Here is a 27,798-nt window from a genome sequence, read left to right on the forward strand (position 1 = left end):
TGCAATTACAGAAGAAAACATCCATAAACACAAAGGCATATTTTGACCATTTTTATTTTGCAATAATAAAACTTTATTTGTTATTCCTGGCTGAAACAGAGCTGAAATAGTGGTTATAAATTTCTTTTTCTTTTGCCTGCACCAAAAGCACAGGTGGGAGATAAATCTTCTGAGTGTGGAGAACAGGGACAACAGACAACCTGAGCTATCAAACGGGTTTGCTGAATTTACTGAACCCCACTCGAATTATCAGATCTTATTTACAAAAATTGCATAAACAGTTCTTGCTTGTTGTTGATACATTACCTTTTTCCAATTTTCACCTGTCCAGTTTCAGTGAGCCTGTGCCTATTATAGTTTCAGATTCCTGTACTTTGCTGCCAGGGGTAGAAGTGGTAGTCTGTTGCTGCTGTTGCTGATCCACCTTAAGGGTTTACATGTTGTGTGCTTTGAGATGCTTTTCTGCTGACCCTGGTTGTAAAGAGTGGTTATTTAAATTACTGGAGCATTCCTAACCGCTTGGCTAGGCCTTTCCCTTCTAAACTCTGCCATCAACAAGATTTCAGCCCTCAGAATTGCCGCTCACTGAATGTTTTTTGTTTGTCGCACCAATCCCAGGATATTAGCAATTTATAAAAAATACTCAAACCAGGCTGTTTGGCACTAGAAATCTCTTAACCTGTATCTACATGATTTTGTGCATTGTTCTGCCATCACACGATTTGCTGATTGGATAATATCGTGAATGCACAGATGTAGAGGTGTTCCTGTTCAAGTGGTTAGTGAAATGATTATATTTAATACTGGTCGTAACAACGGCTGTAGTTCAGTGACTCCAGTTTTCTAAACAGCTCTGCTTCTGTAGCAGGTCATTTGTTGCTGCTTATCCAATCATTTGCATTTATACAAGTTATTTAGCCAAAGGCAGCTCATTGGACCAGAGACTAGCTGCAGAGCTAGAAAGCAGAGAACGTGTATAGATTTAAAAAAAGAAAAAAAAAAAAAATTGAAAACAGTGAATGGACAAAATGTATGTGTTTATTCCCCGAGTCAAACTGAAAACAGACGTCTCATCTGTTCAGGGTCTGTGGCGCCATTGTAAGGCATTTTACGTAACTGGACCTTCACAATTTTTAGTTGAATACCCTGCTGTAAGCTATGAACCACACGAATGGTAGCAAGACTTGTTGAATTTGTGTTGAATAGAGTGCTTTTTTTCCTGCTCTTTCACAACTCATCATTCCTTTCAGGCTCACAGAGGGCAGACAAGGTTTTCTATTGTTTCCTTTATTCAGTAAAGTCAGAGTAATAGATTTAATCACTTTTTTTTCCCCACATATGCGTGGGAAATTACACATATTAGTCCCTGCAGTGTAAAAAGAAGAGGTTTAAGCTTATAAAGACTTATGACAAAGTGTCTTTTGTGACTTTTGCCGACGTGCATCTTAACATTTCCAAGCAATTTATTGACTTTACAGATTATGGCATGGTTGAGAATGGGCTCCTTGTGTAGAACTAGGATTAATTCACCATACAGACTGTGTTCATCCATAATGCTACAAGACCATGTGGTTAAAATGAGCTGATATGCTAATATCAAATCGTAATCAGTATAATAATATAATTTCATATCAGTATAATTTTGTAATCAATTACTAATGTTCAAATGTAAGCTTCCACACTGTGATGCAGAGAGAGGGAAAAGTAAAGCAGAATTGAGATTGCTGTTGTATTTATACTTATAAAAGGCATTTAGTGTGTCTGGCACTTTTACAACCTTCGCAAATGTCAATCTGATCCAAACAGTATTTCACTTAGCTCACTTTTATGGTACTAATGGCAATGCAGAAATCATGGCTAATGGATTTTCCCACTTCAAGGTAGTTGAACACACCAGGAAAGTGCAACACAGCCTAAATGCTGTGTTGCATTCTAACATCTATAAAAGCTACTATTTGGGATTTGCAAACACATCGGACTTCTTTGTCCTTTTGAGACCAGAAATAGGATTCTGATTAATTACATACTGTAAGTATTCACCCCCATTTAACTTTTCCGCATTTTATCGAGTTACGTCCTGGAACATGAATACGCCAGGAATAGCCCATAATACTGAATTGGGGGAAACATCAATATAGTTAGCAAAATTATTTACAAATAAAGAAAATGTACGATTACATAAGTATTTACTCCCATTGTTGTGAAACCCCTAAATTAATTCTGGTGCAACTACATGCCATCAGAGTACATCCTATTAGCTGAATGGAGTCAACCAGTGTGTAATTAACATGTCACATGACCTCAATATAAATACACCGGAGTTTGTTAGAGAGCAAACAGCACAACGAAGACCAAGGAGGTATCAAAACAAGTCTGGGACAAAGTTCTGGAAAGGTATCAACAGTTTGGTAAATAAAAAATATCACAAACTTTGACCATCCCTCAGATCACCATTAAATCCATTATTAAAAATGGAAAGATTGTGTGACTCTGAGCAGAATTTTGACACACAGAAGTCAGGGACCAAGTAAGGAGACATTATTCAGAGAAGCAATGTTAATTACATTTGTAGACTGTATTGATTTTCCCTGCACTTTAGTATTGTGGACTAATTTGTGTAAATCCATGACCTCTATTTCAGCTCCATTAGAAAATGTGGAAAAGTACAAGTCGGGGGTGAATACTTACGCTCTATATTTATCTGCACTGATCGTTTACAGCAGCAACCAGTAGTGAGTTATTTGTAGTCCACTGCTCAGATGAAATCAAAGTAATTTACTACTTAATAAATCATTTATAATGCATGTATTATGACTAATACCTTTTTTTTTTTTCTTTTCAATGTGTGTTATGAATGTTTTTTGAAGTTCTATGGTAGAGCACCTTGACTGTGTTTTGATACATGACGAGAAATATTCTTCGAGTCTGTGTACTGTAATACACGTTGGTTATAAAATATTACATTTCTTCTAGTGGATGAACTGAACATTGTGCACTTTCATATGGCATGAAATATTAGTAAATTTATTCATATTAAATCGTAAAGTCAGTCTTGCACCACGTTGAGATCATTTTAGTTGTAGCACACTTAAAGTACGCCATAACTAGAAGTGCATTCAGTGTTCGTAGATCAAAACAATGTTTGGTTCGATCGAGGTCTACTGGAGAAGATTCCCTACTGGGTCAAAATGCAAGTGGTGGAAAAACATGAAATACAATACACAGGTGTTATGCTTTTCATTAGTGACATGCAGAAAATGCACAACGCTGAAAAGCGAAACGTTGCATTGCAACGGTGTTGATTTGACCTCGAAATTCACCAGGTCTTAATCCAATCGAGCATCTGTGGGATGTGCTGGACAAATACAGTAAGTCTGATCAATTTGAGGACCCACCTCGCAACTTATAGGACTTAAAGGATATGCCGCTGATGTCTTGGTACCAGATACCACAGCACACCTTCAGAGGTTTTGTAGAGTCCATACCTTGACGGGTCAGAGCTGTTTTAATGGTGCGAAGGTAACCGAGATGATATTAGGCAGGTGGCTTTCATGTTCTAGGTTATTGGTGTATATTTTATTGCATTTGGATAGTGACACATATTGCATTAAATCTGAAAAGTTTTCATCCTGTAAAACATTCATATTTTAGGCTTATTAATAGCACAAAAGGTATAGAATAGGACCATTTAGATCCTTGCCAGTAGCAAGTACGATCTTCCTGAGGTCAGCTTTGTGATCGATGAGCAAATAAAAGAGAAGAAAGAAAATAAAGGTAAAGAGGAGGAGGCAAGCATGTGCTGCCCGCTCTGACATGGAAGTTTGACCTTCGAGTCTTTGTTCCACAGTCAACCGCAGAACTGAAAACGATAATAGATTAGGTGTGAGTGGAACTGTGTAAGAGAGACGGAGAGAAACACCTCACCTTTTGTGATTTACACACCCTGGGGAACAACAAACCTCCCGAAGGAAAGAATGTAACAGCCAGTGACACCATATGGCTTGGAGAAGATTATTTTAATAGGAACTTGTCGAGATGATGCCCCTGTGTGTTTGGACGTGTGTCTTTATAGATTTCCTTCTTATTAGCTCTCTTATCTTTTCGTAGTGATGGAGTGAAATGTCTTCCTGGTTGGAGAGGCTGGAAAGGAAACTGAGTTTCATGTTAATAAATAATTTTGGAAAACTCGAAAGAATAATAATCACAAATCTCATGGCTACAAATATGGATTCGGTTTTGAATGGAATTGAGGTCTTTAAGAAAATGCTTGCTCTAAGTCTTTGTGCTATTGAATATTTAAGTATAAAATTCAGGCAAATTAAATCCTCTACTTGTCCCCTCCCCCTTTTTCCGTTTCCATTTGAATCCAAGCAATTTTAATCTCCATTGAATTTCCATTGTTCCAGCAATGCCAATAACTCGGGTAAATTACAGCTGCGTACCCATGCTTTTTCTAATTTTGTATTATTTCATTTGACTCACCCTCGTATGTGCTTGTTGCAATATGGTATAGTTTCTATAGTAACAGCTACGTCAGAGGGACTTGCGTAGCAGATGCTCCACATAATCTAAGACTAGATTTATTTATTTTTAAATGTTTTTATTTAGAACGCTGAAAGGAAATTCTCTTATCATGTACTCTTATATTTTGAATTGTATTAAGACACCTTGGAAACGGCGAATACTGTTTTGTAGTTTCTGTTTGTGTGCCTCTGTGCTATCAAATACCTATGATGAATGTATATATTTAATCACCTCTTTGAATAAGCTGATCAACTGCCATCCTTTAATATAGCTGAAACATGTAGACTTATTTTGTAGTATGACCCTGTGCGCTGTGTGTTTTGTCTATCTGTCTGGCCCCTGCACCAGTAGAAAGCGTCCACACACTGCCGTTATCAATGTGTATAAATACTTCTGCTCTGCATGAATAAAATGGGATGTCTGTGTTCATTTTAGACCCCCCAGGCCTGAACGCTCCACGGTAAACCACACTTTCTAGCTCATAGCAGCACAGAACTAAGAGTAATTGTAGAACAGCAATTGTAAAACTAATTGTAGAACAGGCTGAAAGGGCTGACGGAGGTCTGGAAGACATAATAATTATATTCCTGAGATACATGGAAATCCAACAAACGAGAAGACGTTTTATTTGTTACAAGACATGGTTTACAGAAGTGTCTGCACTTTTTTTGTGCAGACGGTCAGTAAGTTTTCCGCCAAAGAAAAGTCTTCAGCACAGGAGGAGTTTGTATTTTCTGATTTCTTATTAACATGACAAGCTGTGTTTCTTTGTCTTATTAACTTGAAGAGAGAGATAAAAGAGACTGGTGAGGGAAGGACTCTTTTTATAGCTGCTAGAACATAACATAAATGGTATCGTGGGTGTTCTACAACATTAAATGTAACAATAAATGGTTAAAAAGTATGACATTTCATTCTACAATAAATAAAAACTTGTAATCCTTGGTCAATTGCTGCGGTATAAAAGGAATAAATCAGTAAGAGATGTGCTGTGATGGGAATCTAATCAACTTTGGGGTGGTAACAGTATCTGTGCGTTATTGTTGATCATTTTCCTATAACAGCACGCAAGGGGAATTGTTTTATTCCTTAATTATACACTCACCGTCCACTTTAATAGGAACACCTGTACACCTGCCCATTTATGGAGTTATCCAATCAGCCAATCATGTGGCAGCAGCACAATTCACAAACTCATGTAGATACAGGACAAGAGCTTCAGGTAATGTTCACTTCAAACATCAGAATAGGGAAATATATGATCTCTGTGATTTTAACCAAGACATGGTTGTTGGTACCAGATGGGCTGAGTATTTCAGAAACTGCTGATCATCTGGGATTTTCACACACAACAGTCTGTAGGGTTTACACTGAATAGTGTGAGGAGAACAAAAAACATCCTGTGAGTGGAGGGTCTGCATGCTGAAACACCTTATTGATGACCAGTGGCGGAACTAGAGTTTTATACATGGGGTGGCCAGGGGGTGGCCACTGCTACTTTCGGGGGTAGACACACATACACACACACACACACACACACACACAATGTTGGGTTTCCATGTTTTATGGGGAATTTCCATAATGATTTGTATACTGTACAGAGTGTATTTTCTATCCCCTAAACCTATCCATCACCTTTCCATCACAAAAAAGCATTTTTACATTTAAAAAATGTAGTATGTATGATTTTAGTATGATTTATAAGCTGTTTTCCACTTGGGGAGCAAAAATTTCTGGTATTGCTGGTATTGATAGTAATAACACACACACACACACACACACACACACACACACACACACAGTACTCACATAGTGGAAAGAATTGGGTCACCCTGTTTGTGTCTATAAGTGTTGAACATCCCAAAAAAATTTTGAAAATAAAGCTTGAGCTCCAAGGAGAAAAGATACAGTAGCATGTGTCTGTTACATGAACTGCTGAGTTTATTTACAAAAAAAAAAACCCTCACGTTAAAAAACAACAACAACAAAACAAAAAAAACACACACTGCAATAAGATATAGTAGGCATGAAGCAGACAGGGCTGTTTACACCTGAGCTGCCTGTTTGTGCTTCTTTAAAAAGAACTCTGATATCTCTCCCTTTCTTTTCATGTTTAACTGATCCAAAAATATGTCGGTCTATGGTTACATCCAATTACCAGCATTTTTATCTTGATTACAAATCCTCATTTTCATAACTGTACATTAAAATCTCCTACCAGTCTATCATTCCCTCCTCTGAACCTAAGTAACTGAGCTAGCTAATCGATTTCACACTGCTAAATGTTAACTCTCCGAACACTGACAGCTGTAGCCTTCCCCACATTAACTCAACACCTGTATACTGTAACTTGCACGGTATATGCTTGTATTACTAGCACAGATGTAAGTGTAAGGATTGTTATCTCTAATCTGACGAACTGGCAGTGGAATGGTAGCATAGGGATATGTATGGTTACATTTGGTAATACAGAAGAGAGTACAGCATATACTGTTAGTGAGATGCGGATCTAATAGGGACAGTGCTGTGGTGAATCGGCAGAGATACAGAGATGAAGCTGTGGGAGCACAGACGCTGTTGAAGGCTGTTGGATGTTGTTTAATAAAAGGAACTAAATGGAGCCACGCTTGTATCGCCTCATTTATATGTGCCGTCCTAACATTTCAGGTAGCCTATTGGAGCCTTATTATCTCACACAGCGTCTCATAAAAGTTGTTCAGCAAACAAACCTGTTGCTAAAGCTTAAAAACTTACTCCAAACATGATGTTTTCGTATTCTACGGTATCCTGCAACCATATCCTCTCGTCCTTGGCTCGTCCTTGATTGCGCCGCTGGCAAACATAAAAAACAACGACAACAAGAAGCTCTTCTTTCGACAAGAGGCGAAATGATGTGTCAATCAGCATCAGCAACTGCCAGTAGTGAATAAAATATTGGGGTGGCACCCGGGGTGGCCAGTCGGATGTCAGGGTTGTCCAGTGCCACCCTGGACGCCCCTCTGGCTCTGCCACTGTTACTGGTTTGAGCTTACAGGACGTCTGTAGTAACTCAAATAAGAACTCTTTACAACCATGTTGAGCAGAAAAGCGTCTCAGAACACACATCAACCCTTGAGGTGGATGAGCTGCAACAGCAGAAGACCACATCAAGTTCCTCTCCTGTCAGCCAAGAATAAGAAGGCTATCATGGGCACAGAATCACTGAGACTAGAAAGTTAAAGACTGGAAAAAGACCATGATTCATTTTTTTTTTCTACTCTTCAGCTGTTCAGGTTGGGTGAGTCATTGTTCTTGATAGACTCTTGTTTTTGGCTGACAGGAGTGAAACCTAATGTGGTCTTCTGGTGTTGTAGCTCATTCAGCTCAAGGTTTGATGTTTTGTGCATGCTGAGATGCTTTTCTGCTCACCACCGTTGTAAAGAGTGATTATTTGAGTACTATCTGAGCTCTAACCAATCTGGTCATTTTCCTCGGACCTCTCTTATCAACAAGGCGTTTGCACCCACAGAACTGTCGCTCACGCAATGTTTTTTATTTATCGCACCATGCTGTGTAAACTCTAGAGACTGTTTGTGTGAAAATCCCAGGAGATCAGCAGTTTCTGAAATACTCAAACCAGCCTGTCTGGTATCAACAACCATACATCGGTTAAAGTCACAGAGATCACACTTTTTTTCTCCATCCTGATGTTTGCTGTGAGCATTAACAGAAGCTCGTGACTTGTATCTGCATGATTTTATGCATTGTGCTGCTGCCAGATGATTGGATGATTGGATAACTGCATAAATAAGCAGGTGTAGAGGTGTTCCTATTAAAGTACGTACTGTATATTTTCTGACCGTTTCATGAAGAAAATCAAGATAAAGCTTCTCACATACGCCATTTGAAGAGCAGCAACAACAACAAAAAAAACCCGCCTCCATATATGTACTGAGAGTAACCTTAAAGCAAATATTCTCTCGCTTCACCAACTTGCATCTTTGTGGAACCATATATAAATAATTTACAACAAGAACTCACATTGCCCTCTTTTCTCACTCCCAATGCATTGTAGCCTGAGCTATGTTATTCCCACTGACCTGTCCTTCAACACCCAGCCATATTTTATCTTATGCCTCTTTAAAGAATAAAGGAGTGCTATTCGGGTTCTCTCCTGCTCCCATTTGTCCCTGTAGGCCTTCTGGGAAATATTCAAATCAAATGACGCCTGAGTGTACTGAAGATGAGTCATGGACACATGTACAGAGATTAAAAAGAAGCCCTTGAACTGAAACCAGTTTGATCTGTACTACACACCATGCACACACTGTATGCCTCTCTGTAGCGAGTCATGTCTTATCACGAAGAGCAAATGACATTTCCAAAAATAGCTCCAATTCAGCGTCACAAAATGTCCAGGGCGTGGAAAATGAGTCAGTTTGCACAGCAGCATGCAACAAAGGAGGTAAGAGATTGGGCAGGTTGTAGAGATGGACTAAGGCTTATTGTAGTAAGAGAATATATTAATTAACAAGCAAAAAAAAAATGTATGTAGGCATTAAAACATCTGCTCGAAGCAGTACACAAATAAATGAACTAAAAAAGAGCACTCCACTTCAACACAAGGGGTTTCGATAAAAGAGAGGAGCAGATAAAACTTTAGAGGAAGATAAAGTGAGGTGGAGGAGGAAAGCAAATTAAAGGCTAATTATTCTCTTGGGGAAAAAAAAAAAAAAAACTCTTTCCGGAGGGAGTTATTCACCATGCTGGAGTGTTTATCGAAAACTGCCTCAAGCTGAGATACACACCACATCTGAAACGTGTGCTGTCTGGAGGAACAAAAGTGAGTGGACCGCACTTTCCTCAAGATGACATTTCTATTTGTGTTGACTTCTTTGGGGGGTGAAACAAGTAGAAGCTTGCACTGTTCACACAACCTCCGTACACACATTGCTATTCACCATCAAGTGCTTTCCACATAAACATCCTGAAGAGGTGCTTTAGCTTTAGGCAGAGTGGAGCGATTACATTGTCCTGTAACATAACAGCTGACGTCTCGTGTCCTTCTAAACAAGATTATTCAGATGACCTTGAAAGTTTTTGCATGCGTGAAATACAGTGCTGCTTGAACGATTTTGAACCATTTCGAATGTTCTATATATCTGCATACATATGACCTAAAACATCACGAGTCCTAAAATTAGATAAAGAGAACCCAATTAAACAAATGAGATGAAAAATATTAGATTTGGTGATTAATTTATGAAGGAAAATGATCCAATATTACATGCGGTATCTGTGAGTGGCGAACGTATGTGAACCTCTAGGATTAGCCGTTCATTTGAAGGTGAAATTAGAGTCAGGTGTTTTCAGTTAATAGTATGACAATCAGGTGTGAGTGAGGATCCTGTTTTATTTAAAGAACAGGGATCTATCAAAGTCTGATCTTCACAACACGTGTTTGTGGAAGTGTATCATGGTATGGACAAAGAACCTTTGTCGTTAGTTTCTAAGAACCTCAGAAAAAGAGTTGTTTATGATCATCAGGCTGGAAAAGGTTACAAAACCATCTCTAAAGAGTTTGGACTCCACCAATCAACAATCAGACCAGATTGTGTACAAATTGGGAAAATTTGAGACCATTGTTACCCTCCCCAGGAGTGGAGACCAACAAAGATCACAAGAGCAAGATGTCTGCAAGGTCACAAAGGAAACCAGGGGAACTTCTAAGCAACTAAAGGCCTCTCTCACATCGGCTAATGTTAACGTTCTACTGTACCAAGTCGTTCTAACAAAGAACAGTTAAAGAAGAATAAAGTTCATGTTTTGGAATGGCCAAGTCCAAGTCCTGACCTTAATCCAATAGAAACATTGTGGAAGAACCTGAAGTAAGCAATTCATATGAGGAAACCCACCAACATCGCAGAGTTGAAGCTGTTCTGTACTGAGGAACGGGCTGAGATGTGCAGGACTGATCAACAGTTACCGCAAACATTTAGATACAGTTATCGCTGCACAAGGAGGTCACACCAGATACTCAAAGCAAAGGTTCACATACTTTTGCCACTCACAGATATGTAACATTGGATCACTTTCCTCAATAAATAAATGACCAAGTATAAGATTTTTTTTGTCTCATTTGTTTATTGGGTTCTCTTCATCTACATTTAGGACTTGTGTGAAAATCTGATGATGTTTTACGTCCTATTTATGCAGAAAGCACCACTGTATATATAACTAACATTGTTTCATGGATGTTAAACATAACTATACATGGATAAAATGTATGCTGTGTCTTTTTCAATAAACAATACATTGTTAGCATTGGCTAATTGCTGTGATGTAAGAGGAATAAAACACCTTGTCACCTGCTGTTGGGAAATAATCGACTTTGTGTAAGAATCACAGCCCTCCGTCGTTGCTTATTTTCCTCTAACAGCATGCCTGTTATGCTGTTTTCTTGCTTACATAAAAGTGTAGATTATGATGTCAACACATTATTTCCTGCATTGGCACATGATTTGAAAAATGCTGCTTATGTAAAGCATACCTAAAGCATTCCATACAATCACATGCATTTGCATACGGAATGAATATTATAATTAGAAATGCATCCTCGACATATTTCATTTCAGAATACAAGGGTGAGTCAAATGAAATCCTTAAGACATAAATAATTGAATGGATTTTTTTTTTCTAGAAGAATCCAGAATCTTGTAATGTGTTGGAACATTTGCACTGAATAAAATGGAGGTTATGTAGAAAAATAAGTTTTTTTTTGTTTTGTTTGTTTTGTGAGCTATTTGCACAATAAAAAAATGAAGGTTTCTGTTTGACCCTTTGTATATAATACCAGGTCTTTCTATTTAAAAAAAAATAAACAATTACAAAATTGTCTGACATGTTTCCTAACCTAATAATTAATATTTATATTTTATATTTGTACCGCCACTACAGTGTTGCATGTCATTTATTGTCATTTTCTGAAAAAGAAGCAGATAAGTAGATATCACGAAACTAATAAACCTAAAGGAGTTTTTTTTTATGTAAAATGATTGATACATTATACAAAATTATTGATTATAATACCATCGCTTTTTCTACATTTCCAACCCTAGTTTTGATCCCATGAGCAAATAAGGTTTGAGTGTATAACTTAAGTTCTTGCTTTGGTGTATACTTTTAATAAAACACACACACAAACACAAGCCCTGTAGCAGGTGTGTTACTTTAAGTATGTTGCCAGTCCAGCTCTTATGAAGGATTTTTCACTTGCCACAGACATGACATTTTTATCTCTCTCATAGAGGACTGAATACATATGTAGACGAGTCTCTGATGGAAGTAATGTGATCTTTTGCTTTATAGCACAATATCAATTTTAACGTTATATGCTGGATATACACACTATTCTTCTTTGAGCATCAGCATAACTCATGTAGTATTACTGGCAGTTTTAGTGGAGCAAAAAGTATCAAATGCTCTGTCTGTGCCCCTCCGTCTCGCTCATATTCTGCCTTGTTGCAGCTCTCGGATCAATCAGCACCACACGCTCTGTTTACATTCATTCATTCTTCAATAACCGATTCATCCTGGTCAGGATTTCAGAGAATCCGGAGCTTATTCCTGGAATATTGAGCATTGACCGTAAGGTGAGACGTCAATCCGTCACAGGTCATGTCTCACTCGCTTGCGCGCACACACACACGCATGCACGCACTTCGGCACTTCCTTTTCGACTCTGTGTAGTTCTGAAAATTAATCAAATTGCTCTTATTTGCACAACCACAAGTTGTAAAATTAGCATTTTTAAGTCATTTAAATACAGCGATTTTGCCAAATTATAAAGAATTATAAGTTCATGATGGGAAATGAGTTCTTACTTTGATCATCATCATCCACATCAGTTTCTGTCTCATCACACGAGGTAAAAGTCACTTCCCATATCATCATCTCTTCACTGTTCATTACCGTATTTTATCTGTAGTAAAGTAAATAACCACTGATTAATTTAGTCACTTATGTTCTGTTGACTAAATTTCCTTTTTATGAGGTCATTTAAACATTTCCAAACTACTGTACATGGTGGGTAAGCAGAAGAGGTTGTGATGATGTTTTGATTAAAAAGCAAAGCACACTTCTGTTATGCATCTGTTAACCAGCGTGATCTTTTTATATTTGTTTTCTTAAAGCAGAGATGCCAAAGGATGTCATAATAACCTGATTTTCCATCACTTTTGGCAGTTTTTCAGAATTCATCCACTATATATTGTTATGAAGTCAGATAGTGTGTTTCAATCAGCTCCCTAGGTCATGACTCGGTATATGGTGTACACGAGTTCGGGCACTGGTAAGGACCCTGAATCACTACACATTGGGACGCTGATGACCCAATTTCCAGCAATATGACTACGTACTTGCGTTATAAAACATCACCCAAAAAAATTAAATAATAAGTTTTATATGTCGTATAAATTTGTTCGCGTAATCACGCACGTTTCTGTCATGGTACTTCAAGCCGGATCGTAGGCTAGCTAGTGGATTAAAAAAGAAAATCATTAAATACTTAAAAGTCGTTAGACTTACGTTAGACAGTCATTAGATCGTATATAGGCAGTCAAATAAAGTTAAAAATCGTAAGTAATCTTTTGAGAGGCACAACAACTTTAAGAAGCTACTTTCATTTGTAGACGAAGTCTGGCATTTTGTTATGAGCTGAGAGGCTTCAGAAAATATGACGTCATTTCCAGTAAGGGAACATCGATGCTCCCTAGTTTTTGTGGTGCATTGTGGGATTTTTAAAGAGCGAACATTCCAGTACACTGGAAAGATTTTGCGATTGAGACAGCCCTTAATATGGCCGACTCCCTGATCAATGCCTTGACTACTGAACTGGGGAGCTGATTGATACACACCGTTAGTTTTAGTGTTACTAGTATCCTGTGGCATGTCTTCAGCAAATTGCAGTTCATCCATATTGTGTGTTGTCTGTGTGTGTTTTACAGTATGTCTTGTCCCCCAAGGATAGGAAAGACATTGTTGACTTTATGGGGACATTTGGATGGTCCCTACAATTTATTAATTTTTTTACTAAAAGAGAAAAAAGGTTTTGGTTAGGAGTTTAAGGTTAAGAGGTAAAAGAGGTTAGGGTTAGATTTAGGTGTAGGCATAGCATTAATTAGCTGAATTAATAATTATGTCAATGGAAGATAATCCATTGTTTAGTTTCTGGTCAATAACAAGAGAAATGTAGCATTTTCTTCACCCACATGACTGTCAGTTCCTTCACCATCTCTTGTGACTCATGTCTGCTAATAGAATAAATATAAATGTAAAAGTCGTGTATGTCCGAGTGGGCTGCACCCCAAACCCAAACTTCACTCGTAAAATCTGCACAAACAGGTTGTAGAGATGCAGTTCATACAGTTGTTGCTTTCCTGGATACTAATGCACTTGTACTGTAAAAGACTGTGTTCTTTAATATCAGATGAGAAGCAGGTCTGATGGAGGGTGAAGTCGAAGCTGCTCTGTACAGACCTGGTGAATGTGTTGATCAGCTGTGATCTAGACTCGGGTTAATTGCTTTTGTAATGCTGCCAATTTGTGTGTCAAGTTGATGCTGAGATTCACAAACACATCTGAGCACATGGTGATTCTGATGGATGGATCAGTCAACAAACACAGACGTGTGCATCAGTCTAAATGAGGCCTCTTTAATGTAGATATCATTTATGCGACATAGGTGCCACATGTGGCATCACATTAAGTGCCAAACTATTTAATGACGTTTCTTTATATCAGTCCAAAGCTCTGGATTCATCTCTAATTCAGGGATCTGTTACTTTAAAGTGAGATAAATGTGTGAAATCCACATAAAACTGAAATGTCTGAATATCCAGTTCACACAATATATTTTTTTAATTGTTCTGATATCATTTTATATACTCCCTTTAAATGCTACCACATAGAGTTGAGGTCATAAATTTACATATGCCTTGCAGAATCTGCTAAATGTCAATGAAAATTAAAAAATGATGATAAAACTGTGTTTTCTTTTTATTATATCTACATATAGTCCAGAAGACACAATAATAACTGAATTTACACACATTCTAAAAAACACTGGATTAAAAACAAACCAAACTGCATTATTTTTTAGCCTAACGGCTGCTTAAATATTGGACAGAACACATTTTGGGTTAAATTAACCCATCAAGTTGGGTTGTTAATTTTAACCCAGCAAATGGGTTGATTTTCAACCCAAAGGATGGTTTGATTTTTTACAAAAATGCTGGGTTAATTTTATTTCATAAATGAGTTAATATTTTGAGGGTTATTTTTACCCTTTGAAAATGTCAAATATACCACATTATAAACAAATATGTCAACATGCTATAGCTTTTATTTATACACAAGAAGGTGTTCAGAAATGTATTGCTAGAGCTGCTAAAGCGGTGTTTATATATAGACTTTGAAGTAAATTACTCAAATAAGTCTGACATTTAAGACGAAAACATCGGATTTTTTATCAAAGGGGATGTTGAAAACATTCAAAAACCCTTATTGACTCCCAAAAGAAGGAACCGATTCTGAACAGCTGAAACGAGTCGTTAGTGATTTCAGACTTACTTCCTGTACTAACCTACGTAGGTTTGTAACAAAAAGCCCCGCCTCTGGTCTTCATCGGCTGCTCGCTGACAGTGGTTGACCAATCACAACAGACTGGGACAACTGACCAATCAGAGCAGAGTATGCTCTCTGAAAGGAGGAGTTTAGAATGAATCCTTCAGAACGGATCATTTAACGAGTCGTCTTTTACACTGGGGGAAAAAAAGGTAATGCTGCAGTTTAAATTATGAGCATGTTAAAGTGTTTTTTGACCTCGGATGCATGTAAATCGATTGTATGAGACCTTTAAAACAAAATTGGGCACATTTCAAAACAGTAATAGTTGAGCTTTAAACAAAATAACAACAATTTACACACTAGACACCCCCCTGTCTCTTAACGTATCCTGTGCCCTTCTTGAGTATCAGTGAATGTTTGCACCTTTTGTAATAGTTGTGTACGGGTCCCTTAGTCGTCCTCAGTGTGAAAAGATGGATCTTAACATCATATAGTCTCTGTTGAAAAGGGCTCAAATATGCAGAATATGCTGGAAAAGTAAAGAATGTGCAGGACCTGGAGGATTTTTCTGAAGAACAGTGGGAAGTTTAACTGCTCAGGACAAACAACGGACTCATAAAAAACTCTCACAAAACATAAACACAGTCGTGGATCATCCAGGTAACGACACACAGGATTAATAATCAAGTGTATGTAAACTTTTGAACTGGTTCATTTGTGTAAATTCAGTTATTGTTGTGTTCTGTGGACTATATGTAAACATCTGTTTGTTTTTTTGTTTTTTTAATTATTAACATTTTACAGATTCTGCAAGGTGGAATTCTAATTTTTTTTGCCAGATTTAGCTGTAACACATTGTAAAAGTAAAAAAGAAAAAACCTTGTGAGTTGAGACTGGCAGTCTCAGAACACATTATGTGATGTGCGATTAATCCCGTTGCGACCAAAGATAGACAACAAAGTTCTGGTAAAGGATTACAGAAAACTGGCGTGACAGCTTCAGCCCCGTTATCACGCAGTCATATATTCAGCCAGGATATTATTGAGATAATCTTGTACAATATGACAAGTAATAATCTTAAAAGACCACTGAAATCGCATAGTGTACAACCATCTTAACCAGATATAATTCAAGAAAGGTGTGTTATTTCAAAACTGGATTAAGTGCACCAGAAGTTAGTAGATTTTTTTACTAGGTATGTAAAATGCAAAAGGATTTATTGCATAGCTGCTTATAGCTGCATAACAATACGTTATTACATTATTACGTTATTACAACAATACATTGTTATAGCTGCATAACAATACGTTCAAACAAATCTCAGCTCATTGTAACAGACATAATCTCATTCTCCCTCTTTGAGCAATTCAAAATCACATTCAGGATCATCCTCTGGATGCAAAAATGCTCCTCGGAATGCATCTACCTTGACACACTCATCAAGGCATCTTTGTTTGCTATTTTTGCCCTAAATCCTACACACATCACATGAGGTAACATCATGTAGGTCCATATTCAGAGTTAAGTTAAGGGTGACTAATGAGGAGTTAATACCGTAATCAGTATTCAGGCCACAGATGTAATTACAGGCTTAAGTGCTAGATCATTTGATGTGACCTCAATTCATGACTTTCTGAAATTTATATTATGTGCTGTAAATACACGTAAAAATCTCTGGAATGACATTCGAGGCCGATACTAAATACGTACAGATGACAATTGATACCTTTAATGCCTGAAAAAGTCTATGGAATTTTTTTTTCTTATATCTGGAAACATTTGATAAATTGGTTTGTAACAGTGACCCCACCCAGCACCCCCCGTCCACCTCCCGTTTATAGAGTCTCTTGAGAAAATAATATGGTGACCTCTATAAAGTGAACAGAATGCATCGTTTGTGATTCCATGACTGTAATTTTAGCATTTGTGGCCACATTAAACGAATTTTCTGAAATGCATTTGTAAGACCTTTATTCAGGGCCAGTAATATAATCACACCGCATGTCAATTATAATGGAGTTGTAAAGGCTTACATTATTGAGTGCACAGATTTCCATGTGTATGCTGTGATTACGTACACGTCATTGAACCAGGCAGACCATCAGACCATCATGTGTACATGGCTGTTCGCTTCGCTGAGCGTGACGGTCATAGTCAGACCTTGTGTCAGAATGCCTGGTTCACAGGAGACGAATGTGTGTGTATGTGTAATATTAAGTGTGTGTGATGGTTGGCTGACTGGCTGAACAGAATTTTCTGCTCTCACGACTGCTCTCAGCATCTGGTTTTAGACCTGAGGCTTCTACCAAGCATTCCAGCACCTACCTTTGGGACAACAGAGACTAATTGTTTCAAATTTTTCATATTTAGCTAAGCAAAATAAGCAAAGAGGTTCTGGAAGCATAAATGAGAGAAACACAGGGGTGAGGGTTTTTTTTTTTTTTTTTTTTTTTTAACTAGCCACTTGATAACCTTCAGCTCCTGCAGAGAAAACAAATTGCTGGAAAACTCCTGCCTTAATTCCATGTGCAGGTGAACATGGCGGCACAGCACGAGAAAAACAGAGGGGAAGATGAGAGAGAGAATGAGAGACGGGGTGAATCGAGTTGCTGTCAGTTGTGTTCTGTCTGCAATGCTCTTTTTCTCGGTTTCTAGATCTCTCACAGCACCCCAGTAGACTTTGAAATGTCCAGGAGGAGTGTTCAGTGAATTTTTACTATGAACTAGAGTTCAAATCCCCTTTCTATATCACTCACCCACACCACAACACAAGTTGGATGAACTGCAAACTCTTTAGGTATCTACGTATTAATCCGCATACTTCATTTACATTCAGTACGGTTTGAAAACCTCGCACGTAAATTGCGATATTGTAGATTGTGAACGAAAAGTATTGTTGTTGAACAGATATGATACATGACCAGGTTTTATGCTGGTCAAGGTTGCAGTGGATGTTGCACACACTCTGCATGAAACCATTCCAAGGTGCCACCGAGACACTCTTTTACACCTTGGCGGAATTTACTAATCTACATACCATCATGTTTTTGGGAGGTGGTTATGGGGGAAGGGGGGAATCTGAGATCCTGGAGGAAATCCACGTGGACATGATGAGAACGTGAAACTCTCTGTAGACAGTAACCTGAGATCAGGATCGAATGATTTATTATAAATTATAAAGCATGTTTTTTTTTTTAGTGATTCCTAATACATGTACAGCGGTGCTTGAAAGTTTGTGACCTCTTTAGAATTTTCTATATATCTGCATGAATATGACCTAAAACATTAGATTTTCACATAAGTCCTAAAAGTAGACAAAGAGTATCCAATTAAACAAATGGGACAAAATATTATACTTGGACAGTTATTTATTGAGGAAAATTATTTCATATCTGTGATGGCAAAGTATGTGAACCTCTAGGATTAGTAGTTAATTTGAAGGTGAAATTAGAGTCAGGTGTTTTCAATACATAGGATGACAATCAGGTGTGAGTGAGAACCCTCTTTTATTTAAAGAACAGGGATCTCTCAGAGTGTGAAAACCTTCATAATACATGTCCGTGGAAGTGTATCATGGCACAAACAAAGGAGATTTCTGAGGACCTCAGAAAAAGAGTTGTTGATGCTCATCAGGATGGAAAAATTTACAAAACAATCTCTAAAGAGTTTGGACTTCACCAATCCACAGTCAGACCAGACTGTGTACAAATGGAGGAAATTCAACAGCATTGTTACCCTCCCAAGGAGTGGAGACCAACAAAGATCACTCCAAGAGTAAGACCACAAGGTCACAGAGGAAGCCAGGGTAACTTCTAAGCAACTAAAGGTCTCTCTCACGTTGGCTAAGGTTAATGTATATGAGTACACCATCAGGAGAACACTGAACAACAATGTTGTGCATTGCAGGATTGCAAAGCCACTGCTCTCCAAGAAGAACACTGCTTCCCGTCTGCAGTTTGCTTGCAATCACGTGAACAAGCCAGAAGGCTATTGGGAAAATGTATTTGTGGACAGATGAGACCAAAATAAAATTTTTGGTTTGAATGAGAAGCATTATGTATGGAGAAAGGAAAACACTGCATTCCAGCATTAGAACCTTATCCCTTCTGTGAAACATGGTGGTGGTAGTGTCATGGTTTGGGTCTACTTTGCTGCATCTGTGCCAGGATGACTTGCCATCATTGATTTGAACAATGAATTTTGAATTATATCAGCAAATTCTAAAGGAAAATGTCAGGACACATGTCCATGATCTGAATCACGAGAAAGTGAGTCATGCAGCAAGACAATGACCCTAAACACACAAATCAATCTTCTAAAGAATGGTTAAAGAAGAATAAAGTGAATGCTTTGGAATGTCCAAGTCAAATTCCTGACCTTAATCCAATAGAAATGTTGTGGAAGGACCTGAAGCAAGCAGTTCACGTGAGGAAACCCACCAACATCGCAGAGTTGAAGCTGTTGTGTACTGAGGAACGGGCTAAAATTCCTCCAAGCCAGGACTGATCAACACTTACCAGACACATTTATCTGCAGTTATTGCTGCACAAGGGGATCACACCAGATACTGAAAGCAAAGGTTCACATACTTTTGCCACTCACAGATATGTAATATTGGATCATTTTCCTCAATAAATAAATGACCAAGTATAATATTTTTGTCTCATTTGTTTAACTGGGTTCTCGTTGTCTACTTTTAGGACTTCTCTGATGATGTTTTGGATCATGTTCATGCAGTAATATAGAAAATTAAAGGGTTCACAAACATTCAAGCACCACTGTACTCATTAGCATCAGGTAAGAGATATGAATTGGAACAGATCCACAATTCAGTTACTTTGATTTTCACATGCAGGCACTTTCCTGCATTCAGCCAGAGCCCCTTGACTCTCCTCTGGAAGAACCATGTAGTCTCAGTGCTGCTTTTCAAGTCATAGATGCTGTTCCTTATTTTATGAGGTGATGGAGAATTTCAAGGAAAATGTTGTGGGTTTTTTTTGCAATAAGATTGCTAATAGTGTTTTAATTATATTGAACAAACAGTAAAATATTGCAGAAATGCTAGTAACATGTAACAGTAAAAAAAAAGAAAAAAGAAGCCTTATTTAAAGTCTAGAGAACATCTGTCATTGTCTATGAAAAGCACATCTCTGATGCATTTTAGGAACACAGAAATCTTTTTTCAAGTGGAGCATTATTTCAGGTTTGAAATGAAAAATCAGCGTACAGTTTTGTATTTAAAATGTCTCGATGTGATTTTTGCAACAGCTCATTACATGCCTGGGTTAAAGCCATTGATACGGCATGCAATGTAGTCAGCATTTAAGTAAACAATGATTAATCAGATAAGAACCAAAACATTTTATGACTGAAAATAGTTCATTCATATTTATAATCCAATTCATGTCACATTGTGAGATCATATGAATAGAATAGTATTCTTAAAAATCTTATTAGAAATATCCAGCACAAAAAACATCACCATCTCCATGGTTATTTGTAGTGTTAGTGTTGGTGTAATCCAAAGGGGTCATATTGAACCATTTTCAGCAGAATACAATATAGTTAACTGATGTTAAATATATATACTCATCTAATGTTAGCCAAGTTGACCACGCACTATATGGGGAAAAGCATTTCGACACCTGACCATCACACCCGTACTGTACGTGCTTCTTCCCCAAACTGTTGCCACAAAGTTGGAAGCACACAATTGTACACAATGTGTTTGTATGCAGTAGCATTAGAATTTCCCTGCACTGGAACTAAGGGGCCAAAACATGTTTCAGTATGACAATACCCCTGTACACAAAACGAGCTCCATGAAGACATGGTGTGCCTGCACGAAGCCCTGACCTCAACCAACCCCCCCCCCCCCCCCCCCAAGACCTCCTCCTCACCCAGCATCAGTGCCTAACCTCACGAATGCCCTTGTAGCCAAATGATCACAATTCCCCACTGCCACGCTCCAAAATCTAGTGGAAAGCCTATCCAGAAGAGTGGAGGTTATTATAACAGCAAAGCAGGAACTAAATCTGGAATGGGACGTTCAAAAAGCCGATAGTGGTGTTTTGCAGGTGTATTTCATTTTACATTTATGAACACAAAACATTCTGTACTTACCTGGACAGAATGCAAGGACTCCAAGTGAGTTCGATCGTGAAACATATGAAGTAGTGGAAAGGGGTGGTAGTTAATATCGAAGAGTTCTAAACACCGTGCAAATCATTTCATATTTATATGTCGATCTACTGTTTTTATTGGGGAGGAAAATGCTACCCTATTTTCTTTTTTTTTCCGCATATATTTTTCAGTGTACTAGCATACTCCAGTGTTAAATTGTGGAGCTGCATAGAGGTTGCCAGGTCTGGTAATATAGTCAGTGGAAAAACATCAGTGGAACATACTGTGTAGAGATGAGTAAGTCATTATATCACACAAGCTTATGTTACTATGAACAGTACATTTGCTTAAAGTGTTACTGGAATAGGTCATCTGTTTTTAAAGCTTGTATACTGAACCTGTGAAATATTGCGAGGATGTAATAGCCTAAGGTGTTTTAGCATCATTCATGAAAATTTTACATGCTTGAAGACTGATGAAGGTTATACATGCTTGGAGACACGAGTAAAACATTCTGATGCGTGCAATTACTCCCTGCAGCAGCTGAGTATATACTGCTAATGAATCGAGTCTGTCAGTTATTTAGCTGCTGTTCTGTAGCAATCTGAGCCGAGAAATAGTTTGATAGCTCGATAGCAGAAGATTTGCTAACTAGTAAAGAAATCTCTGACGGGTCATGTATAGAATCACTTTCTCTTTTTATCAGCTTGAGATAAATTTTCTAAAACAAGCTGTTCATTTGAATCCAGAATAGTCAGAGGAAACTCTGCTATCTAGGTTGCTCTTGGCCTGTAGCAGAGATTCCATGCAAGTCAATGAATATTTCATTAGCACACACAATGCATCTGTCTCTCCTAAAGCAAGAAAGCTTAGTTTGGCTTTTGCCTGAGCTGCGCAAATGAAAGATTTACGTTTCCTGTGTAGTAAATTGTACTTCCTTGTCCTTAGCGCATACATATAATGTAGCACATCGTCCATTGTTTGGATGCAGCACAGATGGTCAATGAAACCAAAACTGACCACACCATTTATAAGACATTTTAAATGAAATTAAGAGAATATGTGTGTGTGTGTATATATATATATATATATATATATATATATATATATATATATATATATATATATATATATATATACACACTCACTGCCACTTTGTTAGGAACACCATATTAATATTGGGTAGGACCCCACTTTGCTCTCAGACCAGCCTCAATTCTTCATGGAATGGATTCCACAAGATGCCACAAGAAACATTCCTTTAACATTCTGGTACATACTCACTTGATTGCCTCACATAATTGCTGCAGATTTGTCCGCTGTTCATTCATGCTATGAATCCCCATTGTACCACATCCCAAAGCTATTGGATTCAGATCTGAGGACTGTGGAGGCCATTGATGTACACTGATCACATTGTCATAATTATGGAACCAGTTTGAGATGACTTTGTGGTATGGCACATCATCATACCTGAAGTATTTCTCACTGTCCTTGTAATCTAAGCTACAATTTTCTTCCTTTTTCCAATGTTACACAATTTTTGGTGGGACTACTTAACGATTGTCTGTCATTCTTAACACTAAAATTGACGTCTGCTCTGGTATACAAAGTTTGGGTTGCCTTTGGATTTATCTTGGTACAACACGAGGAAATTAGATATTCTGGCCTTTTCATCCTTAATAGATAGATACTGTTTGTTGCTTCTTTGAAAATCCTCTAAACCACCAACTGTGTCTAATCTCAAGACACCATGTCTGAAGAATTTGCCGGTAGATGGCTATATTTTATCTCTACAGTCTCTACCCCCTGATTGAACCCTTTTTTTTTTTTTTTTTCAAAATTAATATGCAAACTGTGGTGTGAAGGGGGATGCGGAACTGCTGTATTAGCAGTGTGTTATTTTTTTCTCTTTACGTTATCAACTAAGTTCTTTTAATTTTATATACTGGTAGAAAATGTAAATTACTTGCACTGAATATGCATTAATTGCACTGAATATAAATACTTTTCCTAATTTAAAAAAAATGAAACAAAAAAAGAATTTGGTCATGTGAGTGGCTTTCCCAGACCGCCACCAGGAGTTGATTGAGTCAGTATCTCTCTGAAGATGCTAAATAGACCTGCACTTTTTTCCTCAGGTGTTTGTGAGAGGACTACATGCTGTCAGTGATTGGGAATAATCACAAGGCCCCACAGCCACACTGTGTAACCAAGCATGTGATTCATATTCATACACAGGTTATTCGCCTCTTGAGAAACACTGTGCACCATAATAGTGTGAGTGTTTAAACTGCAAGAGTTTCAGGGGGGGGGTTTCCTCAGAAAAAGTGTGTTAATGCCGCAGAACCTCTGACCCTGGTCTTTTGTGCGTTCTGTAGGTAGTACTACAAATCATTTCTTGTGATTTTTTTTTTTAATATATATTTTTGATGTGGTTTGAGGTACAGGGTGATGCCCTTGTCAAGACAGTCTTCAGAGAGTCTTCTTCCTCTTCTTCTTCTTCCTCTCTCTCTCTCTATCGCTCTCACTCTCTCTCCTGAAGTTCTTCCTGTGTTTGTGTGAAAACCTATGCGAATGGCTGTATTAGGCAGGTCATACTATTTATTTCGCATACCTTCACTTTTCTGGTTATGGCTTGTGGCTAGCTGGATATAAGGTGGGTGTAAAATACAGGGAGGCAGGACCTAAACTCAGCGTATGTGTTATGAATCGTAATCAGTGTCCATAGCACAGGTTAGAATACAGGCAGGAAGAGTTAAACTGGAATTGGCCCTAATTAAAAAACAAAGGGAAAAGGTAAAGGTCAAAACCAGGAAGATATGCAGAACTTGGAAAACCAGGCTAGGAAACGCACATCATCATCCTACTGAACAAAGCAAAGAAACACTCAGGTCCATAAGTATTTGGACATGGATGCAATTTTATTAACTTCGAGTCTGTTCGCCAACACAATGGGTTTGAAATTAAACAATCAAGATGTGATTGAAGTGTAGACTTTCAGTTTTAATTCAAGCGGTTTAACAGAAATACTGTATTGATATCGTTTAGGAATTACAGCCATTTTTACAGAGTCCTTCCATTTTTACAGGCTCAAAAGTAATTGGACAAACTAACAATCATGACGCTTAAGATTATTTTTAGTACTTGGATTCAAATCTTTTGCAATCAATGATGTCTGGAACCCATGGACATCAGCAAATCCTGAGTTTCATCCTTAGAGATGCTTTGCCAGGCTTTTACTATGGACATGAGTGTACATAGACAAATTATTACATGAGCTAACCCAGAACAGGTGCACACACTGGAGGAAATAAGCAATGACGGGACTAAAATAGAAACCAGAACACGAGCACATGGCTTTAGTTGCATTGGGAACCACGACGAGAAAAGTGATAAGTATGATGTTGCATGATTTTTATTTTAAGAAAAAGTTTTTTCTTTTGATTTTTTTTTTGTTTGTTTGACTCACTGCCAAGATTTTCTTCCAAACAGACAAAGCTGTCAAATTCTGTCATACCGTTCTGAGTGCTTTTTTCAGCAATGAAGACCAAATGTTCCAGCTTTGTAACACTCAGAAGGCCATCTGCTGTTTTATAACTCAATGCCATAAGTATTCATAATTCCTCAGCATTTTTATAGACATTTTTTCCTCCTCACAGTTCTCTCTGTCCGTTTATTCTGTTTAGTGAAGTTCGAGGCTTGTCATACGAACGAGCGGATCAGCTTCGAGAGCAGCGACCCCAAATTCGGCGTCCGTCCGGACGGCTCTGTGTACGCCGAGCGAGACTTGATGCACATGTCCGAGCCTGTACAGTTCGTGGTGACGGCTCAGGGAAGCAAAGACATGCCGAGCTGGAAGACGATTATTAAACTGGTAATCACCAGACACCCACGTCCTCCCCTCATAAACCAGGTGAGACTCAAGCTTAGCTCTGCAAGGGGAAAAAAAAACGCTAGTTCTATCTTGGAGATGAATCAAAGTAGAAAATAAATGAAAATTACAATCTGTATCATCCTCATCTCTTCATCCACATGGAATCTCTTGAGCATTAAATTCCAATACAGAGCCCTCATATTTAATTGCATATTACATTACAGAACATTGCCTGAGGAAAAAAATGAGGGGGAAAAAATCGCCTAACATTTATATTTGAAGTCTGTAGGCGTTTAAAAAAAAAAAAAGGTAGTAATATATGTGATGTGGGCGTCTCGCCTATAGCTCTGGTGTTTTTTGGGGGGTTTTTTAATCAGAGGGGAAGTGCTTTTGCGTTAAGGAATCACGGGGTCAGGATTAAAGTTCTCACCAGCACTGCACATGGCAATTATAAAGTGCATGGAATAATTGACACTGATTAAGTTAATCTTTTCAACCAGGTAATGTGTTTGTGCCTCCTGCAGGATTCGACACTACAGCAATAATTAATTGTGCTCTAGCAATCATCAATTTGAAAAACCAACTGGTTATCAGTTGATTCTCTCAGTTGCAATGGATTTGTTTGATTTCCTCTCTCTCACTCTCTCTCTCTCACACACACACACACGTACACATACATCTGATCATTCACTCTCCTGGAAAGGCATTCTAATTTGAACGGAGAGCTTTTAGCATACGTTTAACTCTGGGCGAAACACCAAATGGCATAATCTAATTTTATTATGTAAATGTGCAAATTCAATCTCCTGACAATAGTCACTCCTAGACACATTTGCTCATGCTTATCTGAGCAAATCCACTGGAATGCAGATACTGATTTGCAGCCATAACGTATGTGTAATCAGACCATATTTCATCACGACTGCTCTTTGACAATGGCTTTACATCTGGCATTTTCATCTTCATGTCATTCCTTCCATTTCTAATCCAACTCCTGGACCCAGCTGAGACATCTGTCACGTTATTAACTAAGGGCTGTATTCAAGGTGGAGTTGGGAGGTGTAGTGAGGACTTAATACAAAAGCCCTACCGAAACTGTATTCAGACCTCAGATGTAACGGCAGATGCCCGATATTACATAACGTAAATATTTCAATTCTACACCTATTTAATGTGTATTCTTTCCCTATCTGTTTTTTGTGTAACTGAGCTGTTGTAACGAGGGAATTTCCCCAGTATGGGATCAATAAATGTTATCTTATCTTATCTTATCTTATGATCTCATTTCAGTGATTTGAAAAGAGTCCATACTATTAGTCCACAAGAACACTTTGTTTTCACACAGAGGACATATGAGGAGACGGCATCTTAATTAGAGACACTGCTTAACATAAAAAGAAAAAGAAAACATTTTTTTTTAATGATTAAAATGATGACAGCTCTGTCAGATTATCCTTAAAACAGTCTGCAAATTTCCTTTGCAGGAAAGCACTTCAAATGAACAACGACTGTGGCATTATTTTATGTATTCAACAACTCAAATCAGGGAATTGAAAGCATGACAAAATGTTCTACATCCCATGCAGGCGTTGTGTTTTCATTACCTCGAATTAGTATGTTGTGTTTTCATTAGTGCACAATGAACTGTCGGTGCACAATAGAAAAAACGAAAAGAAAAGAGAAATGATGTGCTGGATCAAGTGCTATTGTATAAAAACAACTAGGACTATTAACGGTGGCTTAGTGGTTAGCACGTTCGCCTCACACCGTCAGGGTCGGGGTTCAATTCCCGCGGCTCTGTGTGTGCGGAGTTTGCATGTTCTTGCTTGTGTTGCGGGGGTTTCCTCCCCCAGTCCAAAGACATGCATGGTAGGCTGATTGGCGTGTCCGTAGTGTATGAATGGGTGTGTGAATGTGTATGTGATTGTGGGATAGGCTCCAGGTTCCCCGTGACCCTGAAAAGGAGTAAGCGGTTGAGGATGGATGGATGGATAAATTCCTTTTAGATATTTATTTTTTAGATGTACAGTACTGTGCAAAAGTTTTAGGCACATGCAAAGAAAAGAATTGCTGTAGAGCAAAAAAGGTGCCTTCAAAATAATTAAATTGCATGTTTTTTTTGTTGTTCTTTAAAAAAAAATACTGTCAAGAGAAATAAACAGTAGTAAATGAAACAAAGTCTGTATTTGGTGTGACAAAAAAATAAATAACTAAAAAATAGCAGTCTCCGGTACAATTAGTGTAGTTTTATAAGGAAATGAGCTGTAAGTTTTATTGAGCATCTTGTTGAACCAGTCACGGGTCTTGTGGAGACTTTGACTGTCGCACTTGCTTCTTTGTGATTTTTGTCTAAAAAGTGTCTCTTACCACTTAATATGCTGCTTTCTTTACTGATACACAAACCTTTTTCGGTAACATTTAATTTTGTGCTGGAAAACTGTTTGGGAATCTAAAATGTTGTTTTGGACTGAGTCAATAATGTAGAAGTCCTAAAATAAAAAATCTATAATAAAGTTTGTACTAAATTTTTTTTTTTTAAAATAGGGTGCCTAAAACTTTTGCACAGTACTGTGTGTGTGTGTGTGTATGCATGTATGTATGTGTATGTGTGTATATATATATATATATATATATATATATATATATATATATATATATATATATATATA

The 27,798-nt window shown here is 37.8% G+C and overlaps 1 protein-coding gene across 2 annotated transcripts in view; it reads left to right on the forward strand.

Moving 5' to 3' along the window:
- The window catches only part of cdh4 (cadherin 4, type 1, R-cadherin (retinal)), a 429,819-nt gene that overhangs the window by 94,697 nt on the left and 307,324 nt on the right, over window positions 1-27,798 (forward strand). For both annotated transcript variants that reach the window (XM_017451081.3, XM_017451082.3), the window contains exon 4: window positions 24,942-25,168. In XM_017451081.3, coding sequence (XP_017306570.1) covers window positions 24,942-25,168 — 227 coding nt within the window. The remainder of the gene's footprint in view (window positions 1-24,941; window positions 25,169-27,798) is intronic.

This window comes from Ictalurus punctatus, chromosome 21, assembly GCF_001660625.3.
Source record: "Ictalurus punctatus breed USDA103 chromosome 21, Coco_2.0, whole genome shotgun sequence".
NCBI classification, from domain to species: domain Eukaryota; kingdom Metazoa; phylum Chordata; class Actinopteri; order Siluriformes; family Ictaluridae; genus Ictalurus; species Ictalurus punctatus.